Genomic DNA, 14,995 nt, shown 5'->3' with positions numbered 1-14,995 from the left:
GTTCTGTGTGAAGTGGCTGCTCTGTCAGTATTACAAAACTGTGTGTCTTATGTCAAATGTCACCTGAATCTATTCAGATAGAAGATGTGATGTAAATCTAGAAGCCAGATTTGTGACCTACCATTGGGTTGTGGGAGATTTTTGGACTCAACTTTGAAGTGTATGCTGCCTTAATAATAGCCTGATAGAAAACCATTGTAGGCAATGTTTTAAATCAATGAACAGGACAGCTTTACAACAATATTGGATTTTTATATTATTTCTGTATTACTGTAATACCTTGGTGCCCTGATGTCAGATATTTAATTTGGTGGATCAGCCAAAAACACACATTCCTGTCTAATTTACAATAATTAGTTATTCCGTTGATAATGATGATAGTAATACTATACTATTGATATCTAAATATATCCACATGTGAAATTATTCATACTATGACAGGACTTTACCCACACTACAATTCCCTATGTGTCTGTCACACTACACCACATCAGTCATAAGATTTTGGTTTGACATTTAAAATTGTAAACTGAAACTTTAAAATAAATGTGGATAGCTATTGCTGGTGCTTAAATTGCATATGCAACTTATGAACCACCCTTTTTTTAAAATATAGTGTCACCTGGACAGAGCGAACAAAGTGGTGCGTTCAAAGCCTCCAGGCAAGGAGACTATTTATTTAAGTTTCCGGGTTTGAACGCCAGGCATAGGATGGACGATTTTTTTTTTTTTTTTCGGTGCGTTGTTGTCTCTTAGTCGAGTGTCAGACAAGTCCAACCAACTTTAATCATTCGTGAAGCTGTGTATTTGTGAGACAAACTCATTCAGCCTCTTTTAGTGAGGTAACATTTGCACAACAGTTCGGGATTTTGTTGAGCCAGGCGGCGCAGTACTTTCTTCTTGTTACTGTTAGCAAAGTCAAGCTGCAGACAGATAAACATTACCGGAAATGCACTGTCCTGGATTTCATCGTAAAATTCACCGCAACTGACCCGAAGACGGGCGTTTTATTCTGAAAATCCCAGCTGGCTGAACGTCCTAATAGTTGTTGTGCCACGCTTGACGGTGGTGCAACTACTGTGGTTGCACGCATTTTGCTACGTTGTATTTTTCTTACACTGAATATTTGAAGTGGCTTTGAGGCGTCTGGTTGAACTCGCACTTTGACGGGTCTTTTCTTTAGGCGACACGGCTAACATGTTAGACGTGTGTGTGGATTTGTAGGAGGCTTTCAGACAGAGTTGACGTTAGGCCTGCTCGAGTTATTTCCATCACTGCCACTGGCTAACAAGTCCCTAAACAGAAATGTCACTAGAGGACTATGAGAGACATTTCGACTCGCTAAATTCAGATTTGGGCGGCGGGTCTATGGTCAGTGAGCGATCGGCGTTGGGCACATTTAATGGCGAAGAGGAAAAGTTGCATTACATTCCTATCCGGATCCTCGGGAGAGGGGCGTTTGGTGAAGCAACACTGTACAGAAGAACAGAGGTAAGTCGGGTTGCAGTAACAACAACATGACAAGGAAAACGTGCTGTTCAAGGCCCCCCACGACTTTTTTTCTCGGACAAACATGGGGTCTCGCTTTCAGAAACGATGAGAGCCCTTGCTTGCCTTGAAAACATACTAATTACTTGTGTCAGTAATGTTTATTTAATAGTGCTGCATCTTTGTTTTGCCTGTGGATTGTTGTGATTGACTGTACAGGATGTTTGGCTAACTAAATTCCTCACTGCTCCTCTGTTTCCTTACCCCTGTGAGAAATTCTTGAGTGTGAACAAGACAAGTGACTGTCCCATGCCTTGCTTCTCTCTCCTGGCTGCACATACTGCAGTATTGGGATTTCATGCCACCCCTCCCTCCAGACAATGTGTTTTGAACTGATTCATTCAGTTAATTTTGATTCAGTGTCATATGTATAGTGCCAAATCATAATATAAATTATCTCAAGGCACTTTACAGGATAAGGTGAAAACCTTGATTACATTTCAGTAAAGAAGGGTTTTCTTGTCTATCTATCCTGTAAACAGGTAGATATAACACTAGAAAGGCATGATTGTGTGGTGTCATCTGGGGATGCTCTATCCTGGGACTCTGAGTAGCACTACTGACTGAGATGTCCCCTCTGGCTTTCCTAGGATAACTCTCTGGTGGTATGGAAAGAGGTGGACCTGAACTCGCTCTCAGAAAAGGAGCGCAGAGATGTCATGAACGAAATCAGCATCCTCTCCATCCTGGAGCACAACAACATCATAGCCTACTTCAACCACTTCATGGATAAAAACACCCTGCTGATTGAGTTGGAGTATTGCAATGGTGAGAAAATATAGTGTCAGTGTCCACTCTGAAGATTTGATAAAGATTAGTTTGAATGCTGCTCAGCTGTGACAGAATGCTAAACAGCCTTGTCATCACAGGAGGAAATCTGTATGATAAAATCAACCAGCAGAAGGGGAAACTTTTCACTGAGGAGGTATGAGTGCACCATTACATGTCGTTTATTTCATACAAAACAGACCTCATATCATATCCTTACATTTAACATGTTTCTTTAGGTGGTCATATGGTACCTGTACCAAATTGCCTCAGCAGTGGCCCACATTCACAAGGCAGGGATATTACACAGGTTAGATCTTCAGCCCATTCGCATTCCCTTGTTGAAAGCATCTGGCAGGTCACATGACTTTCTATTCTGTTTCTGAAAGTGATTTTTTGGGTAATAGAATCACTCTGTTTTCCTTGCAGAGATATCAAAACTCTGAACATTTTCCTGACCAAGACTGACCTCATTAAGCTGGGTGACTATGGCCTCGCAAAGAAGCTCGACTCTGAGTTTTCAATGGCAGAGACTGTAAGTGGTGATTCTTCTTAAACCAGGAGGCTGCGATTTAGTTAATGTTAAATGAATGTGATGCCGTGGTTAAATGTTCTCTTCTGCTGGCGTAGTAGTCATGTGGTGTCTGAGCTTGTGCATGCTCTTCTTTTTGCAGGTGTTGCCATATTATGTAGCGCCACAGTCAACATAAATCCAGGGAAAAGCGTAGCGTCTTCACAATTCTTTGAAAACACTTTGAAACTGAGGTTTAACTGTTAATCAGTTCATCGCAGTCAACACAGTAATATGAAAAGGTATATCTTACAAATTAAAACAGAGTGCCTACAGTTACTATTCTGTCATCAGCCAGGGACGCTCTGGTTGTTTGATGAGGATCCAGATGATACAGTTAATCACAGACTATATGAGGCTGTGGGTGTTTGCTGACTGCAAATTTACTTTGCAAATGCTCATTACTTGAGGCATAGCACTACATGGTTTCATGGGAGCTCCTTCTGCATCAGCTTGAGATACATGTTGTACTAATCTTTTGCACTTTTTCTTCCTCTGTAAATCCAGTGTGTGGGAACTCCATATTACATGTCACCTGAATTGTGCCAGGGAGCCAAGTACAACTTCAAATCCGACATCTGGGCCATGGGTTGTGTACTTTTTGAAGTCTTAACTCTTACAAGAACATTTGATGCAACGGTAAAAATTGTGTTATTTGCACTAATCCTAAAATTGGATTTATGTCTCCAGAATGAATTGATTGTCTTTGTGTCCATACAGAACCCTCTGAACCTCTGTGTGAAAATAGTCCAGGGCAACTGGACAATGGAAGTGAACTCAGATGTTTATTCATCTGCATTGATCAAGCTGGTGTATGAGTGCCTCGATCAAGTGAGTGAGGGGGATAATCAGAGGGTCTTGTTTCTAATGGTAACAAAACAAAAGGTTTTGATGCCAGAGATAATACCACATCCTACTTCAAGAGCTGGCCTCTGTGAGGGATGTCAATCTTAAGTCCTTGTGTTCTTTTTGTGTCACAGGATCCTGCAAAGAGGCCTACAGCTGAGCAGATTTTGGACCAGCCGTTCCTCTCTTGCTGCCGACAGTAAGTAACTTGAGAGGAAAAAAAAAAGTTTTTGGATTTCCTTGATAACAAAATATTTTGAATTCAGTTGGATGCAATAAATATACAGTCAAAACACCCATGACAACTTCATTCTCTGTTAGGGAGCTTGAAGAGCGAGTTGCCCTGCTGAATTCAGCGATGAAAAAACCTAAGTAAGTTTTTAACATTTGTTTGCTGTTCTCTATCGTAAAAGTCTGTCTGTTGTCCCTTAAGTATGAATTTATACCTGATTTATTGCCTTGGCTGTACCATAGGCTGAGTACAGTGACCGAAACCCCTGTTGCTGTGGTGACCACACGCTCTAGGGAGGTGTACTTCTGGGGTGGAGGGAAGTTCACCCCCCAGAAACTGGACACGTTTAAAGGAGGCAGCAGTGCCCAACATGTGTGTGCAGGAGAGAGTCACTTTGCAGTGGTGACAGTGGAAAAGGAGCTGTACACTTGGGCTGTGAGTATCGAGGACGGATAGAATGAATCTAGTTTTTCCTGTGGTTCACTACAAGAAACTTTTATCATCTTTCTGTTCAGAATGTCCAAGGTGGAGCCAAGATGGTGGGCCAGCTGGGACACGGAGACCAGGCCTCGTACCGGCAGCCAAAGAGGGTGGAGAAGCTTCAGGGGAAGGCCATCCGACAGGTGGCATGTGGGGCTGACTTCACTGCCTGTGTCACCGGTGAGTGAAGAAAGCTTCCTGTTAAAAGAGGAACTTGAGGGAAAAAAAAGAAATCCGTAAAGTCACATTTCTTTCTCTGCTGCTGCTTTTGCAGATGAGGACCAGATGTACATGTTTGGGTCAGACTATTACGGCTGCATTGGCGTGGAGGGCGAGTACGGCATGGAGATTTTGGAGCCAGTGCTTTTGGAGTTTTTTGAGGAGCGGCCTGTCCGTCAGGTTTCGTGTGGGGACAACCATGTGGTGGTCCTGACTCAGAGTGGGGAAATCTACTCCTGGGGCTGCGGAGAGTATGGTACATAGGGTTGCTGTATGTACTGTTGTTTTGTGCTGATGTCATTAAGCCTTTGCAAGGTTGTTTTTGCTGTTACAACTGTAGCCAGCAGGTGGAGACAGCGGCCCTTTTAATAAACAGTAATACTAAGTGTTGCTTGTCAAAATTGCTCTTTTCTTGCTGCAGGGCGTCTCGGCCTGGAATGTGAGGATGACTTCTCTTCTCCGATGCAAGTAAGTAAGATTTTATTTCCTGTTCTGACATATTCTTGACTGTACTAAAGCCTAAGAGGAGCCAGTTAGGTACAATGTGTTTTCAAGCAATATGATACAATAATTGTCTCTATAATATTAATCTTATCTTAATTTGTAGCCATTTACTTCAAAAGCACTGTCTGTTTTCTGGTTTTCCCAGGTGGACATCCCTAAAGGTGCCATCATCTCCTCAGTGTCATGTAGCAGCGATGGAACCTTCTTTTTGACAGAAACTGGCAAAGTCCTAGCATGTGGAAACAATGAATTCAACAAGCTGGGCCTGAACCAGGAAATCTCTGGTCTCAAAAACCATCCCGGAGAGGTACTTGATTATACTTGAAGGTCTGTCTTAATTTAGAGACTTAAGGTGATGTGGCAATATTTATATGTTGGTTTTTCTGTTCACCACACCAGGGTTACCAGGGGATCCCGTACATCACCACACTGACCTTGGTAAAGCAGCTGTCAAGGTTCACGATCCAGGCCATATCTCCTGGGAAGACCCATACAGCTGCAATTGATGGTACTGCAAAAAGAGGCTGACATTTCTCTTGCAAGTGGAAATGGTCACCATTTCAAAGAATTATTTATGTAATTATTTCAAATGATTCCTGACTTTACAGAACGTGGTCGTCTGATCACCTTTGGTTGCAACAAGTATGGACAGCTGGGTGTGAAGGACTTTAAGAAACACCAGGGTGTCCAAGTCCTTGTTGGACCCTTTGGAGGGAAGATAGTGACTAAACTCTCCTGTGGAGATGGCTTCACTATTGCAGCCACTGAAGGTGAGAAAAGATACAATGCTAAAGGGCATCTATGCCAGGGAGATATATACATATATACTTCTGGTTGCAATTGTGTGACAATTTTATTTCTCTCTGGAACAGACTGCTGAAGACTTTTGGTCCTGTGTGTTTATCTTTATTTTCTGTCAGACAACCAGATCTTTGCATGGGGAAACGCAGGAAACGGGCGTCTTGGGATGCCCCATGATAAGGGATTTGGTTCAGAGGTTTGCCCTGCCATGCCAAGGCCAATCTTTGGTTCCCTCCATCATGTGCCAGACCTCTCTTGCCGTGGTTGGCACACCATTATCATAATGGGTTGGTAAATAGAACCAGACATCTGCACACTACACTACAGTAAGCAGCCAACTGCCTAATGAATATGTTTTCTTCTTTGCAGAGAAAGTACTCAACTCCAAGACTATTCGTTCTAACAGCAGTGGACTATCAATTGGAAGTGGTAAGTGCTTTTCTTCTGTTACTGATTTGTGTACTGATTAATTTTCTTTGCCAGAAGACCAATTCTGCATTTTCAAGTCTGCATTGTCTGTATGCATAAAGGACTGGGCCAGGAGGCGTCTACATCCACAGTGGATCTGGACATAGAGCCTGGTTCAGCGACGGAGTGTCGCGACAGAGGTCTTGGGGGTACACTGGAGGTTAATACAGAGGAGTGCCTCACGGAGACTCCGATGATGTCGATGGCAAATCAGACTGGGGACAGCTCCTGCCCTCTCTGGCTTAGAAAGGTTTGTTATGATCAAAGCACCAAGGCATAAGGAATATTTTGATTGAATCATAAGAAGGAAACATTTGAATGGAGACTCACAGTTCCCTAATTCAGTACGTTTCTCGTCCAACAGGAGCTTGAGGACGCAGAGTACATCCCGATGCCAGAAGACTCTGAGCTATCTACTCCTGACCTGCTCTCTTCTTTCTCCGAAAGCGTCACTCTACCTTACGAGGAGCTAAAAGAGCTGAAGGCAGCGGCAGCAGCAGTCAGCAGTAAGAAAGGCCTATCGGTAATGCCAACATAAGTGTTGTTTTCACTGATTTAGACATTATATATTCCAAATAAACATTTGATAAAATTTCACAGTACTGGTGGTCATGTCCACTTTCGACTTCTTCTTCTCTGGTTGTCTCAACAGACTAAACGAATGACCTGTGATAACATCAATGGACTGGAGGAGGGTCGCATCTGCAGAAAAGGAGAATCAGGAGTATGCTGCGGTGCTAGTAGGGAGGTCACACAGGTATCAAATTTACACCACTTAAATTACAAACTGATGAGAGCACCCCGTTGCAACAGTATTTAACTGAGCAGTTTATTTTGCAGCTGCGAGAGACAGTGGCTCGTCAAGAGATGAGGATCCAGATGCTGGAGAAGCAAGTAAGCCATTTTTCTCAAAGCTAACCTCCCGCTTCAGAGCAAGCTTTGATCAATGTGCATTTGCAACAGTATAACCTGTGTTCTTACCATGTCTAGGTCAATGAGCAGCAGAGGGAGAATGAGAGGCTTTGGGCGGCAATCAATTGTTCAGCGCTACGGGAAGCAGGATGTGACAATAATGGAAACCATCACAGTGATCGTATGCCTGGGGATGGAGGAGGAAGAGGTGGTGGATTCACAAACCATGGCAGCAGATCTGCTGGGGCCAGTGCGTGAGCCTCAACCTGCAGTTTTCCACATCATGGGAGAAGTGTCACAACTCAAAGCACGTTGAATTAACAAACTGGTTAGGTGGGATGTGGAGGTTTGGTTAGAGTGCATCCTCAGCAGAGAGTGCATCCTCATGCCCACTCACAGTGGTTACATTACAGTATACATGTTTGGCAGAGCGCTTAAGTTGCATGATTACATTTTAATGCACATGTAATACTGTATAATACCTTGCGCACTCTCATATGCACACTTGTGTTCACCTTGGTGCAGTGATCTGGCTAGTTTCTCCACAGACTGAAATGTTGGCTGGATTCAACATGGAGCATTGGACCTTGACACCTGCGAGAGACAATCCTATCATAGTGTTACTCTGCAATGTGAATGTTAAGTCCATGTGTTGGTGGTATTATTGTTGACTTTTAGTGATGTCAGCATTGAGGCTTCAGTCCTTAGTGCCTCAGATATTAGTATTTATCATGTAACAGGTAAGACCAGTTCTTGCCAATAGGAAACCATTTGCTAATGCATCCAAAGTTAAGGTTTCCTTTTTTTCAAGTGTCCAGATTGGTAGCCAGTATATTGTCCATACTCAATGCTGGCACAGTCTTCTAATGTGAAAACATACCTTTCTTAAATATCACTTTATTAATGATAATTTCAATTACCTCTGCCAAGGAGGTTATGTTTTCACCTGTGTCTGGTAATTTGTTAGAAAGTTATGTAAAAAATAGGCAACCGATTTGCACCAAACTTGGTGGAGGGATGAGAGATGGGCCAGGGAAGAACCCATTAAAATATGGGGCAGATCTGGAGCATTTACAAGGAATTTCTTTTTGTCTAAAGTCTGGTGTTTGTTGTTTGACATAGGCCGTGGCGGAGGTCTCTGCTCTCTGAGTGCCTTTCTAGTTTATTCTGTTATTCTCAAAAAGTTTAAGCGACAACAACAATATAGCCTCTATACTGTGTGTCATATTTACCAGACACGTTAGCTATTACAAACATATTCTAATTATGCCGTGCAAATGCATACTTTTTAAATTTGCAAGTTTTATTGTCATATAAAGAGCATTTGTGTGAAACACAAAACTACTGATTCATTTTTTAACAAGTAGGTGACTTTTTCTTATTGTCTTCTTTGACTCTTGAATTCTTGTTGGCACAGCACATGTATGTTTATCTTATATCTATATGTATGAACACTTGAACAGTTTTCTTAGAATGTGGAAAATGTGGTCTTTAAAGCGTTTATAATGTAGCTGACCTTGCAGCTCTAATGTTCTTTTCTTATTGCATTTTTTTTAAAAACCATTTTATGTCTTTGGTACTTTGAGAAGTGTTTTGAAAAAAAAATTGCATTGTTTGTGAAAGCAAATATCCAATTGCATTTTTTTGTTTGAGAGCCGTTGGTTTTGTTTATTATGTGTGTTGTGTAAAACCCTTTGTCATAGTTAGCTTACAAGCTGTTAACCTGTGTTAACTTGTGAACTGTTTGATGTCAACAGTATAACACTGGCAGTAAAATGCAGTGTTAAATACAGTCAGAGAGCCTTACAAGCTTTTAAAACCAAAATTAGAGCAAATATGACAATGCTGTGCCTTAGGTAAAATTTTTAATACAATGTGTTGACAGCATTTGAATTATGGTTTACTTTTTTCCAAGGTTTACCAAATATGGGGGAGATGTGACAGTAACAAACCTCTCACAGTCACACTGTTGCTTCCTGCTTTGTGTAGAAGCCATAAATAAAACTAACATCTGTCTTTTGTTACGTGTGTACAGTTATTATTTTCTACAATGTAAGTTACAATACACTGTAACTACATCTACTTGTTGATAATAACGTGCTTTCCTTGTAAAGAAGAAGTTAGGGAATATATTTACAGAGGAGACAAGAGGTCTGTAACAAAAGGCATAAAATCAAACAATTCAGAGACAGTTGACAATAACAAGATGGGTGACTTTATGCACTGACACCTGAGGATTTGCTGTTCAACTGGCCCAGGACTGAAGCATCTGGATCTGTTCAGGTTTTGCTCACTTGGACCATTTCAGCTGTGGTGTTCCAGCCTCAGGTCGATTCTTTGCGTTTGCCTTGTGGTTCTGTCTTTTGTTCTTTTTCTGTAAAACCTGAATAAGAGACATGAAATACCTATGAAAAACAGTAAACAATCAATTGAGCATTAAAGTCCCTAAAAGTTGGGAAATAGGAGAAAAACATAGCAACTAAATCCAACATGTTCCATATTGCAACCAATAGGTTCTTTTCATTAGACTGGTGCCTTTCAAACTCTACACACCCAATTTGTAACACAGGCTCTGTTAAAAAAAATTGTATGTCATGATAAATTGGTAAGACAGCCCTTTAAAGAGGTAGAAATGTTACTGGCCTACCTCTGGAGTCTTGCTTCTGCTGTGAGTTTTCCAGAACTCCTCAATGGCAGATCCTTTCGTCCTATTACCATAGGAGTTGAAGACTTGACGATGTGAGTGGTTCACCTTTTTACAGATTTCGATGTGTTTTTCTAACCTGTCACTTTTAAACTTTCTGTTGCAGGTTGCGCAAGGAAGACGCTGGAATTCAGTGTCTGTATTATCCATGAGTCCCAGCTCCTCTTTCTGTTGTCTGCTGGAATAAGGGGGACTTGAAACTGGTGGGAGAGATGATTCCCTAGATATATTACTTTCTGCACCTCTGTGGTTTTCTATTGCCAGTCTATGAGCAGTTTTCCCTTGACTTATTTGAGGTAGGTCTTGTTCATCATATGAACAACACATGTCCCTATACATTCTATCCATATATTTCTTCTGTCTTGGCCAACCTATGTTGCCTATAGAGGGCTTACTTTGTTCTCTTTCTTTTGCTTTCTCTATTCCATCCTGTGGCCTTACACCTGCTTCTCCCCAAATGTGATGATCTTTTTCTTCCCCTTTTCCTCCAGTACACTCTTTCACATTCTCCCATCTCGATCTGCTCAGCTCTCCACTCACCTGTTGCTTACTTACTTTATTGTTAAGAGCCTCTTTATTTCCATTTCTTTTTGACTGGGGACAACCTGCAGCTTCTATTTCCCTTCTTTTCCATCTGGCCCCATCTTCTTCATGTGGATTCCTCATTCTGCCCTCATTCCTCTGATCTTGCTTCCTCCCAAGTTGTTTAGCACCCTCCTGCCTTCTTTCCTGCGTCCACATTTCTCTGCTTCTCAGTGCTTCTCTTCCGTGCTGCTCAGACAGCCTGGTTTTTTTGTGAGTTTCTCCCCTCTCTGCTTGTCCCCAATCATGCGTCTCCTCCTCGCTTGTCATTTCATCATTGCCTGCAGCAGCTTTAACAGTATCACTCTGGATCTTTTGTCGTATTACTTCCTCAACCCTCCACAGCTTCTCCTGTAGCACAAGCTCTTTTGCATGAATTGCTCTGGCCATCTGCAGTTCTCCACTGGGCAGTCTGTTTGAGTCTTTTCTTGAATGCTGGGATCCAGTGGTCCCTCTGATGCCGTTTAAATGATGTTGCTGGGGCAAGAAAGACCCTCTTGGTTGTTTTGTAATAGTGATTTTTTCAAAATTATACAGATCATACAGTGAATTTTGCATCGTGGGGTTGGTAGGTCTTCTGTGGCAAACAGGCTTGCTTGGAAATGGGCGGCCTACTTCCTCTGCTCTCCCCACAGGTACACCATGTTGTACTTGAGTACAGACATTACCTTGTCTTTGTCCTGTAATGTTGTACTGCCCTTGTGAACTGAGTCTTCTTTTGGTGTATGTGCTCATGACTTCAATTGTAGAACATTATTTCTTTGAGACTGACCTGTCAGATAGATCTTTGCAAAAGACAGCTGAGCCCACCACATCAGCCACTGAGGGGTATTTCCTGTATAATTTCTAGAAAAAAAAAAACAGGCAGAAAAATAAAGCAAGATTAAACTAGAAAGAGGTATAGCAGACAAACAATGTAAGAGTTTGGTGATATCTCAAGTTTGTAACTATTTGTATCAAATAAGAGCAGGAATCCCAAGTCAGACTCAAGTTACCCAAGCAATTCTATCAGTGTAATTATTCTCTAGTCTCTTCAAGTAGGAGCAAATGACGTTCGCTAAGTTGTCATGCAACTGTAGATATTTACACTTTGCACCGTTCTGAGCAGTTTTGGGACTTTTCTTATGTGTCTGCTTAAAAGCAGCTTAAGCTTGCTGAAGAAGAAAACTGATTCAGTCAAAAGCTCCAGAACATGCAAGTAAGTTGACCTTGAGTGGAGATTGTATGGTCAACTGCTATTTGAAAAGTCAAGAATAAACTGTCATATTCACCTTTTAAGCCATTATGGACTAGACTGCTCAGAATAATGGTGATGTTAAATATCTGCGGTTCTTGTGGTGGCTGTGGTGGCAGCGTTGCTGTGAAAGACCATGGGCAGACACAACACCTCAGTGACTGCAAGGCCAACATTAGGCTACCACTACGAGATGGACAAGATGAATTGAGGGAACCTTTGTGAATGATGTCTGGTAGCTGATGGAAAATGTAGACCTGTACCTAAAAGGCACTGGCTACTACTACTACTTAATAATTTATTCTACCTTATGAAGAGGTCCAGGTATATAAAAATGCTATCTATAGACTATATATTTGGTGCGGGAACCATCACAGAAAGACATATTTTATATTACTTACTTAATAGACAAATAGTATTCTGAACCTTCCGCGATCCCGTAGCTAACATTCCCCTAAGGTAATTAAGGAAAGTGTTCTTGAAAGTTCCTGGAGCTTGTTTTTGGTAAAACACAATCCAGCTAGCTGGGAGGTAGCTAGCATTTGCTAAAGTCTATAGGCATCTCATTCCACAAATAGCATAAATAAAAAGAGAAAGTAGTTACAAACCTCTGTAATAAAATACTTTCACAAAACACTGTTGATATGAGTTTTTTTGTTTTATTTCGTTAACAATTGCTAATCAAATCAAATAAGTCAATGTCAGGAAGACATGTAGCGAGCTACTTTCTACTTACCAGTGTAAATATTTCATTTGTAATTGACAAATTTTCCTGAAATCTTCTCTCGTATTCGAATCAAAATCTTCTGGCTTTTGTGAGTCGTCTGAATTTAGTTTAACACTTGAGTTTATCGGAGAGCAGCCAAGGTAACTTATTTAATCCCAAGTTTACGCGCGTTGCCTAGAAACCAAATGTCTCGGGTGTTCTCTGATTGGTCCGCTAAACATCACTTCCTGAAGCAGAGTCCCGTATGTTTTCAAACGAAGGTTTGTCAGAGCTGCATGGTCATCTTAGAGGTTTCTAACGACATTCAGGTGATTATCTGACAGATAGCGAGCTATTTCCTATTCATACAGTCTGAATATTAAGGTAAAACTACTAATTATCTAGCTTGCAAATCGTTTGAATACAAATGAATAATGTTAGCATAGCTCGTAGCTGTAATGTAGTACCTGCATGACGATGGGTTCCCCACACACTCATACACTTCACTTATTTCTTTTTTTCTAGGTCCACTATGTCCGATGAAGACCTCATTTCGGTGGACTATGAAATTTTTGGCAGAGTGCAGGGTGTATTTTTTCGGAAATACACTCAAGTAAGTTTGACGAGTTAGCCTTCATAAGCTCAGTCTGGCCTTGGTAGTTTGACATTTAAAAAAAAAATCAAGGTGCTTCTACCTAGCTTTTTTCATTCGCAAATTATATTCTTATTGATGAAGACCATGAAGAGTGGTTAGAAGCTTTGGTAAAAGCTAGTAAGATGACCTTGAGTTAAGATTTTTTTCTACTGTTCTGTTCGAGGTGAGGAATTACCTGTAATGTTCAAAGTATTTTATATTTAACACATCTATTTGTTATCTTTGAGTCTCAGAATAATGTTGGGCAATCTGATATCAAATAATACACAGACCAGAATGACTGATGTCGATGCCTCCAGTAATATTTGATATTATTTTTTTTTTTAAATAATGTGTCATTATTTATTAGATGAATGCAGATAATGTACTACTCCTTAATGTATTTTAATTACCACCTTATACCCGGACAGCTTTTAGTGATAAATAACAACAGCTTTTTTTGCTCTTGTGAAATCACATCTATCCCATTCCACTCATATTCTCCATCATAACCATCTGTTTCATTCTCCAGGCAGAGGGGAAGAAGCTTGGCCTGGTTGGATGGGTCCAGAACACAAGAGCAGGAACTGTTCAGGGGCAGCTACAAGGACCACGCAACAAGGTGAAAGAAATGCAAGAATGGCTGAAATCCACTGGGAGCCCTAAGTCACAAATAACCAAGTCGGAGTTCAAGAACGAGAAAACAGTTGACAGCCTAGAACACTCATCTTTTGACATTGTAAAATAAAATAACCCATAGATTGTGCCTGTAATGTTAACTTTAAAGCAGATGTGTTATTTATTTAGTATTTTTATTGATTGGATGGAAACTTGAATGACTTGAAAATGTGTGTGTATGTTAGGTCTCCTTAACATGTACAACATATAGAATTACATTAATAAATGGAAAATTCCACTAATCAGGCTTCACGTTATTTGAATATGTATTGTAGTAACAACAATAAGGGGATATTTGACGAGTTTGATGTTAAAAGGCCAAATCAGCAGTAACACAGAAAACTAGGCTTTCTAGGACCTAGAAAAGAACATTTAGAGGAATATCACTAAGTCGCCATCAGAGATGACCACATGAGTTAGCAGAGACTGTAAATCTGTTGGAAGGGGGCATTTGAAAACAAACCAGAGTCCTGCAAACATCCTGCTGAGCAAACAGCCAATGGTATGACCTTGAAATCTGTCACCGCCGTCTTTATCGGCTTCCATAGAAACTGACTGAATGAGTCTGAAAGGAGCCAGAAGAACGACCAAATACTCAACAGAATGCTGCTGCCCTCCTTTGGCAAGGACTGAGCTCTGCAGACGAGTGGAGAGACACTGACGAAGGTGTAGCATCAATTCATCAGCAGTTTCTGTTAATTTGATCAACTGGGGAAATACTTGTGAAGAACAAGTGTACCAAAATAAGGTGCAGGATTAGTCCAGCTTCTTGGTATCATATTTCCAAAAGACATTTTAAATGCTCATGTTAGTACAGGGATCACAAAGAGCTGTCATTGACTTATAAGAGCTGAGTTACTGAGTTAGACAGGAGCATATCTGCAGTTTCCGGCTTTCGGTTTTACTTTAAAACTATAATGTGGAGCAGAGGTGTTAGGAACAACTAATAAATACCACATGTGCTGCATTAATAGGCCTTTTTACCAGGAGAAATTTTGACATGAAATAGTAGGAAAATCAGGTGTAAATGATAGAATTGATATTGAATTTTTATTGAACTACATCAGCTTCATGTTCCTGTGTGATGCATGCTGGCTCACTGTTGCAC

The 14,995-nt window shown here is 40.9% G+C and overlaps 3 protein-coding genes across 4 annotated transcripts; 2 read left to right on the top strand and 1 right to left on the bottom strand.

Annotated features, from left to right (window-relative positions):
• The first annotated feature begins 1,044 nt into the window (after window positions 1-1,044).
• On the top strand, window positions 1,045-9,373 carry LOC139632869 (serine/threonine-protein kinase Nek9). The gene is made up of 23 exons (XM_071498126.1): window positions 1,045-1,491; window positions 2,139-2,316; window positions 2,418-2,473; window positions 2,556-2,626; window positions 2,746-2,851; window positions 3,395-3,526; window positions 3,608-3,718; window positions 3,868-3,932; window positions 4,055-4,105; window positions 4,208-4,400; window positions 4,481-4,625; window positions 4,720-4,920; window positions 5,086-5,132; window positions 5,314-5,475; window positions 5,568-5,676; window positions 5,777-5,938; window positions 6,089-6,256; window positions 6,339-6,398; window positions 6,500-6,687; window positions 6,802-6,960; window positions 7,090-7,194; window positions 7,278-7,331; window positions 7,428-9,373. Exons 1-23 carry the CDS (start codon window positions 1,306-1,308, stop codon window positions 7,605-7,607), a joined length of 2,889 nt encoding a protein of 962 aa, XP_071354227.1. The 5' UTR covers window positions 1,045-1,305; the 3' UTR covers window positions 7,608-9,373.
• Window positions 9,374-9,429: 56 nt separating this feature from the next.
• On the bottom strand, window positions 9,430-12,745 carry LOC139632870 (zinc finger C2HC domain-containing protein 1C-like). The gene is made up of 3 exons (XM_071498127.1): window positions 12,606-12,745; window positions 9,997-11,481; window positions 9,430-9,732 (listed from the first exon to the last, which is right to left on the bottom strand). Exons 2-3 carry the CDS (start codon window positions 11,368-11,370, stop codon window positions 9,640-9,642), a joined length of 1,467 nt encoding a protein of 488 aa, XP_071354228.1. The 5' UTR covers window positions 11,371-11,481; window positions 12,606-12,745; the 3' UTR covers window positions 9,430-9,639.
• Window positions 12,746-12,795: 50 nt separating this feature from the next.
• Window positions 12,796-14,129, top strand: acyp1 (acylphosphatase 1, erythrocyte (common) type). 2 transcript variants are annotated; one of them, XM_071498128.1, is made up of 3 exons: window positions 12,796-12,904; window positions 13,101-13,188; window positions 13,742-14,129. In XM_071498128.1, exons 2-3 carry the CDS (start codon window positions 13,108-13,110, stop codon window positions 13,955-13,957), a joined length of 297 nt encoding a protein of 98 aa, XP_071354229.1. In that variant the 5' UTR covers window positions 12,796-12,904; window positions 13,101-13,107; the 3' UTR covers window positions 13,958-14,129. The 2 variants fall into 2 exon arrangements, with proteins under 2 accessions (XP_071354229.1, XP_071354230.1); XM_071498129.1 differs by having other exon boundaries at window positions 12,834-12,959.
• Window positions 14,130-14,995: the final 866 nt, after the last annotated feature.

This window comes from Trachinotus anak, unplaced genomic scaffold (assembly GCF_046630095.1).
Source record: "Trachinotus anak isolate AG129_WGS33_773 ecotype Australia unplaced genomic scaffold, CSIRO_AGI_Tana_v1 ptg000015l, whole genome shotgun sequence".
Taxonomy (NCBI): domain Eukaryota; kingdom Metazoa; phylum Chordata; class Actinopteri; order Carangiformes; family Carangidae; genus Trachinotus; species Trachinotus anak.
The sequence above is the reverse complement of the archived record's forward strand: the minus strand, read 5'-3'. Positions and strand labels throughout refer to the sequence as shown.

Coding starts and splice junctions, on each gene's coding strand:
- LOC139632870 (XM_071498127.1), bottom strand. CDS start 11,370: ATGAGCACATACACCAAAAGAAGACTCAGTTCACAAGGGCAGTACAAC. Junction 9,733..9,996: donor GCAGAAGCAAGACTCCAGAG/GTAGGCCAGTAA, acceptor TCTCTTATTCAG/GTTTTACAGAAAAAGAACAA.
- LOC139632869 (XM_071498126.1), top strand. CDS start 1,306: ATGTCACTAGAGGACTATGAGAGACATTTCGACTCGCTAAATTCAGAT. Junction 2,627..2,745: donor AAGGCAGGGATATTACACAG/GTTAGATCTTCA, acceptor TTTTCCTTGCAG/AGATATCAAAACTCTGAACA. Junction 5,476..5,567: donor TCAAAAACCATCCCGGAGAG/GTACTTGATTAT, acceptor TCACCACACCAG/GGTTACCAGGGGATCCCGTA.
- acyp1 (XM_071498128.1), top strand. CDS start 13,108: ATGTCCGATGAAGACCTCATTTCGGTGGACTATGAAATTTTTGGCAGA. Junction 13,189..13,741: donor TTTTTCGGAAATACACTCAA/GTAAGTTTGACG, acceptor TTCATTCTCCAG/GCAGAGGGGAAGAAGCTTGG.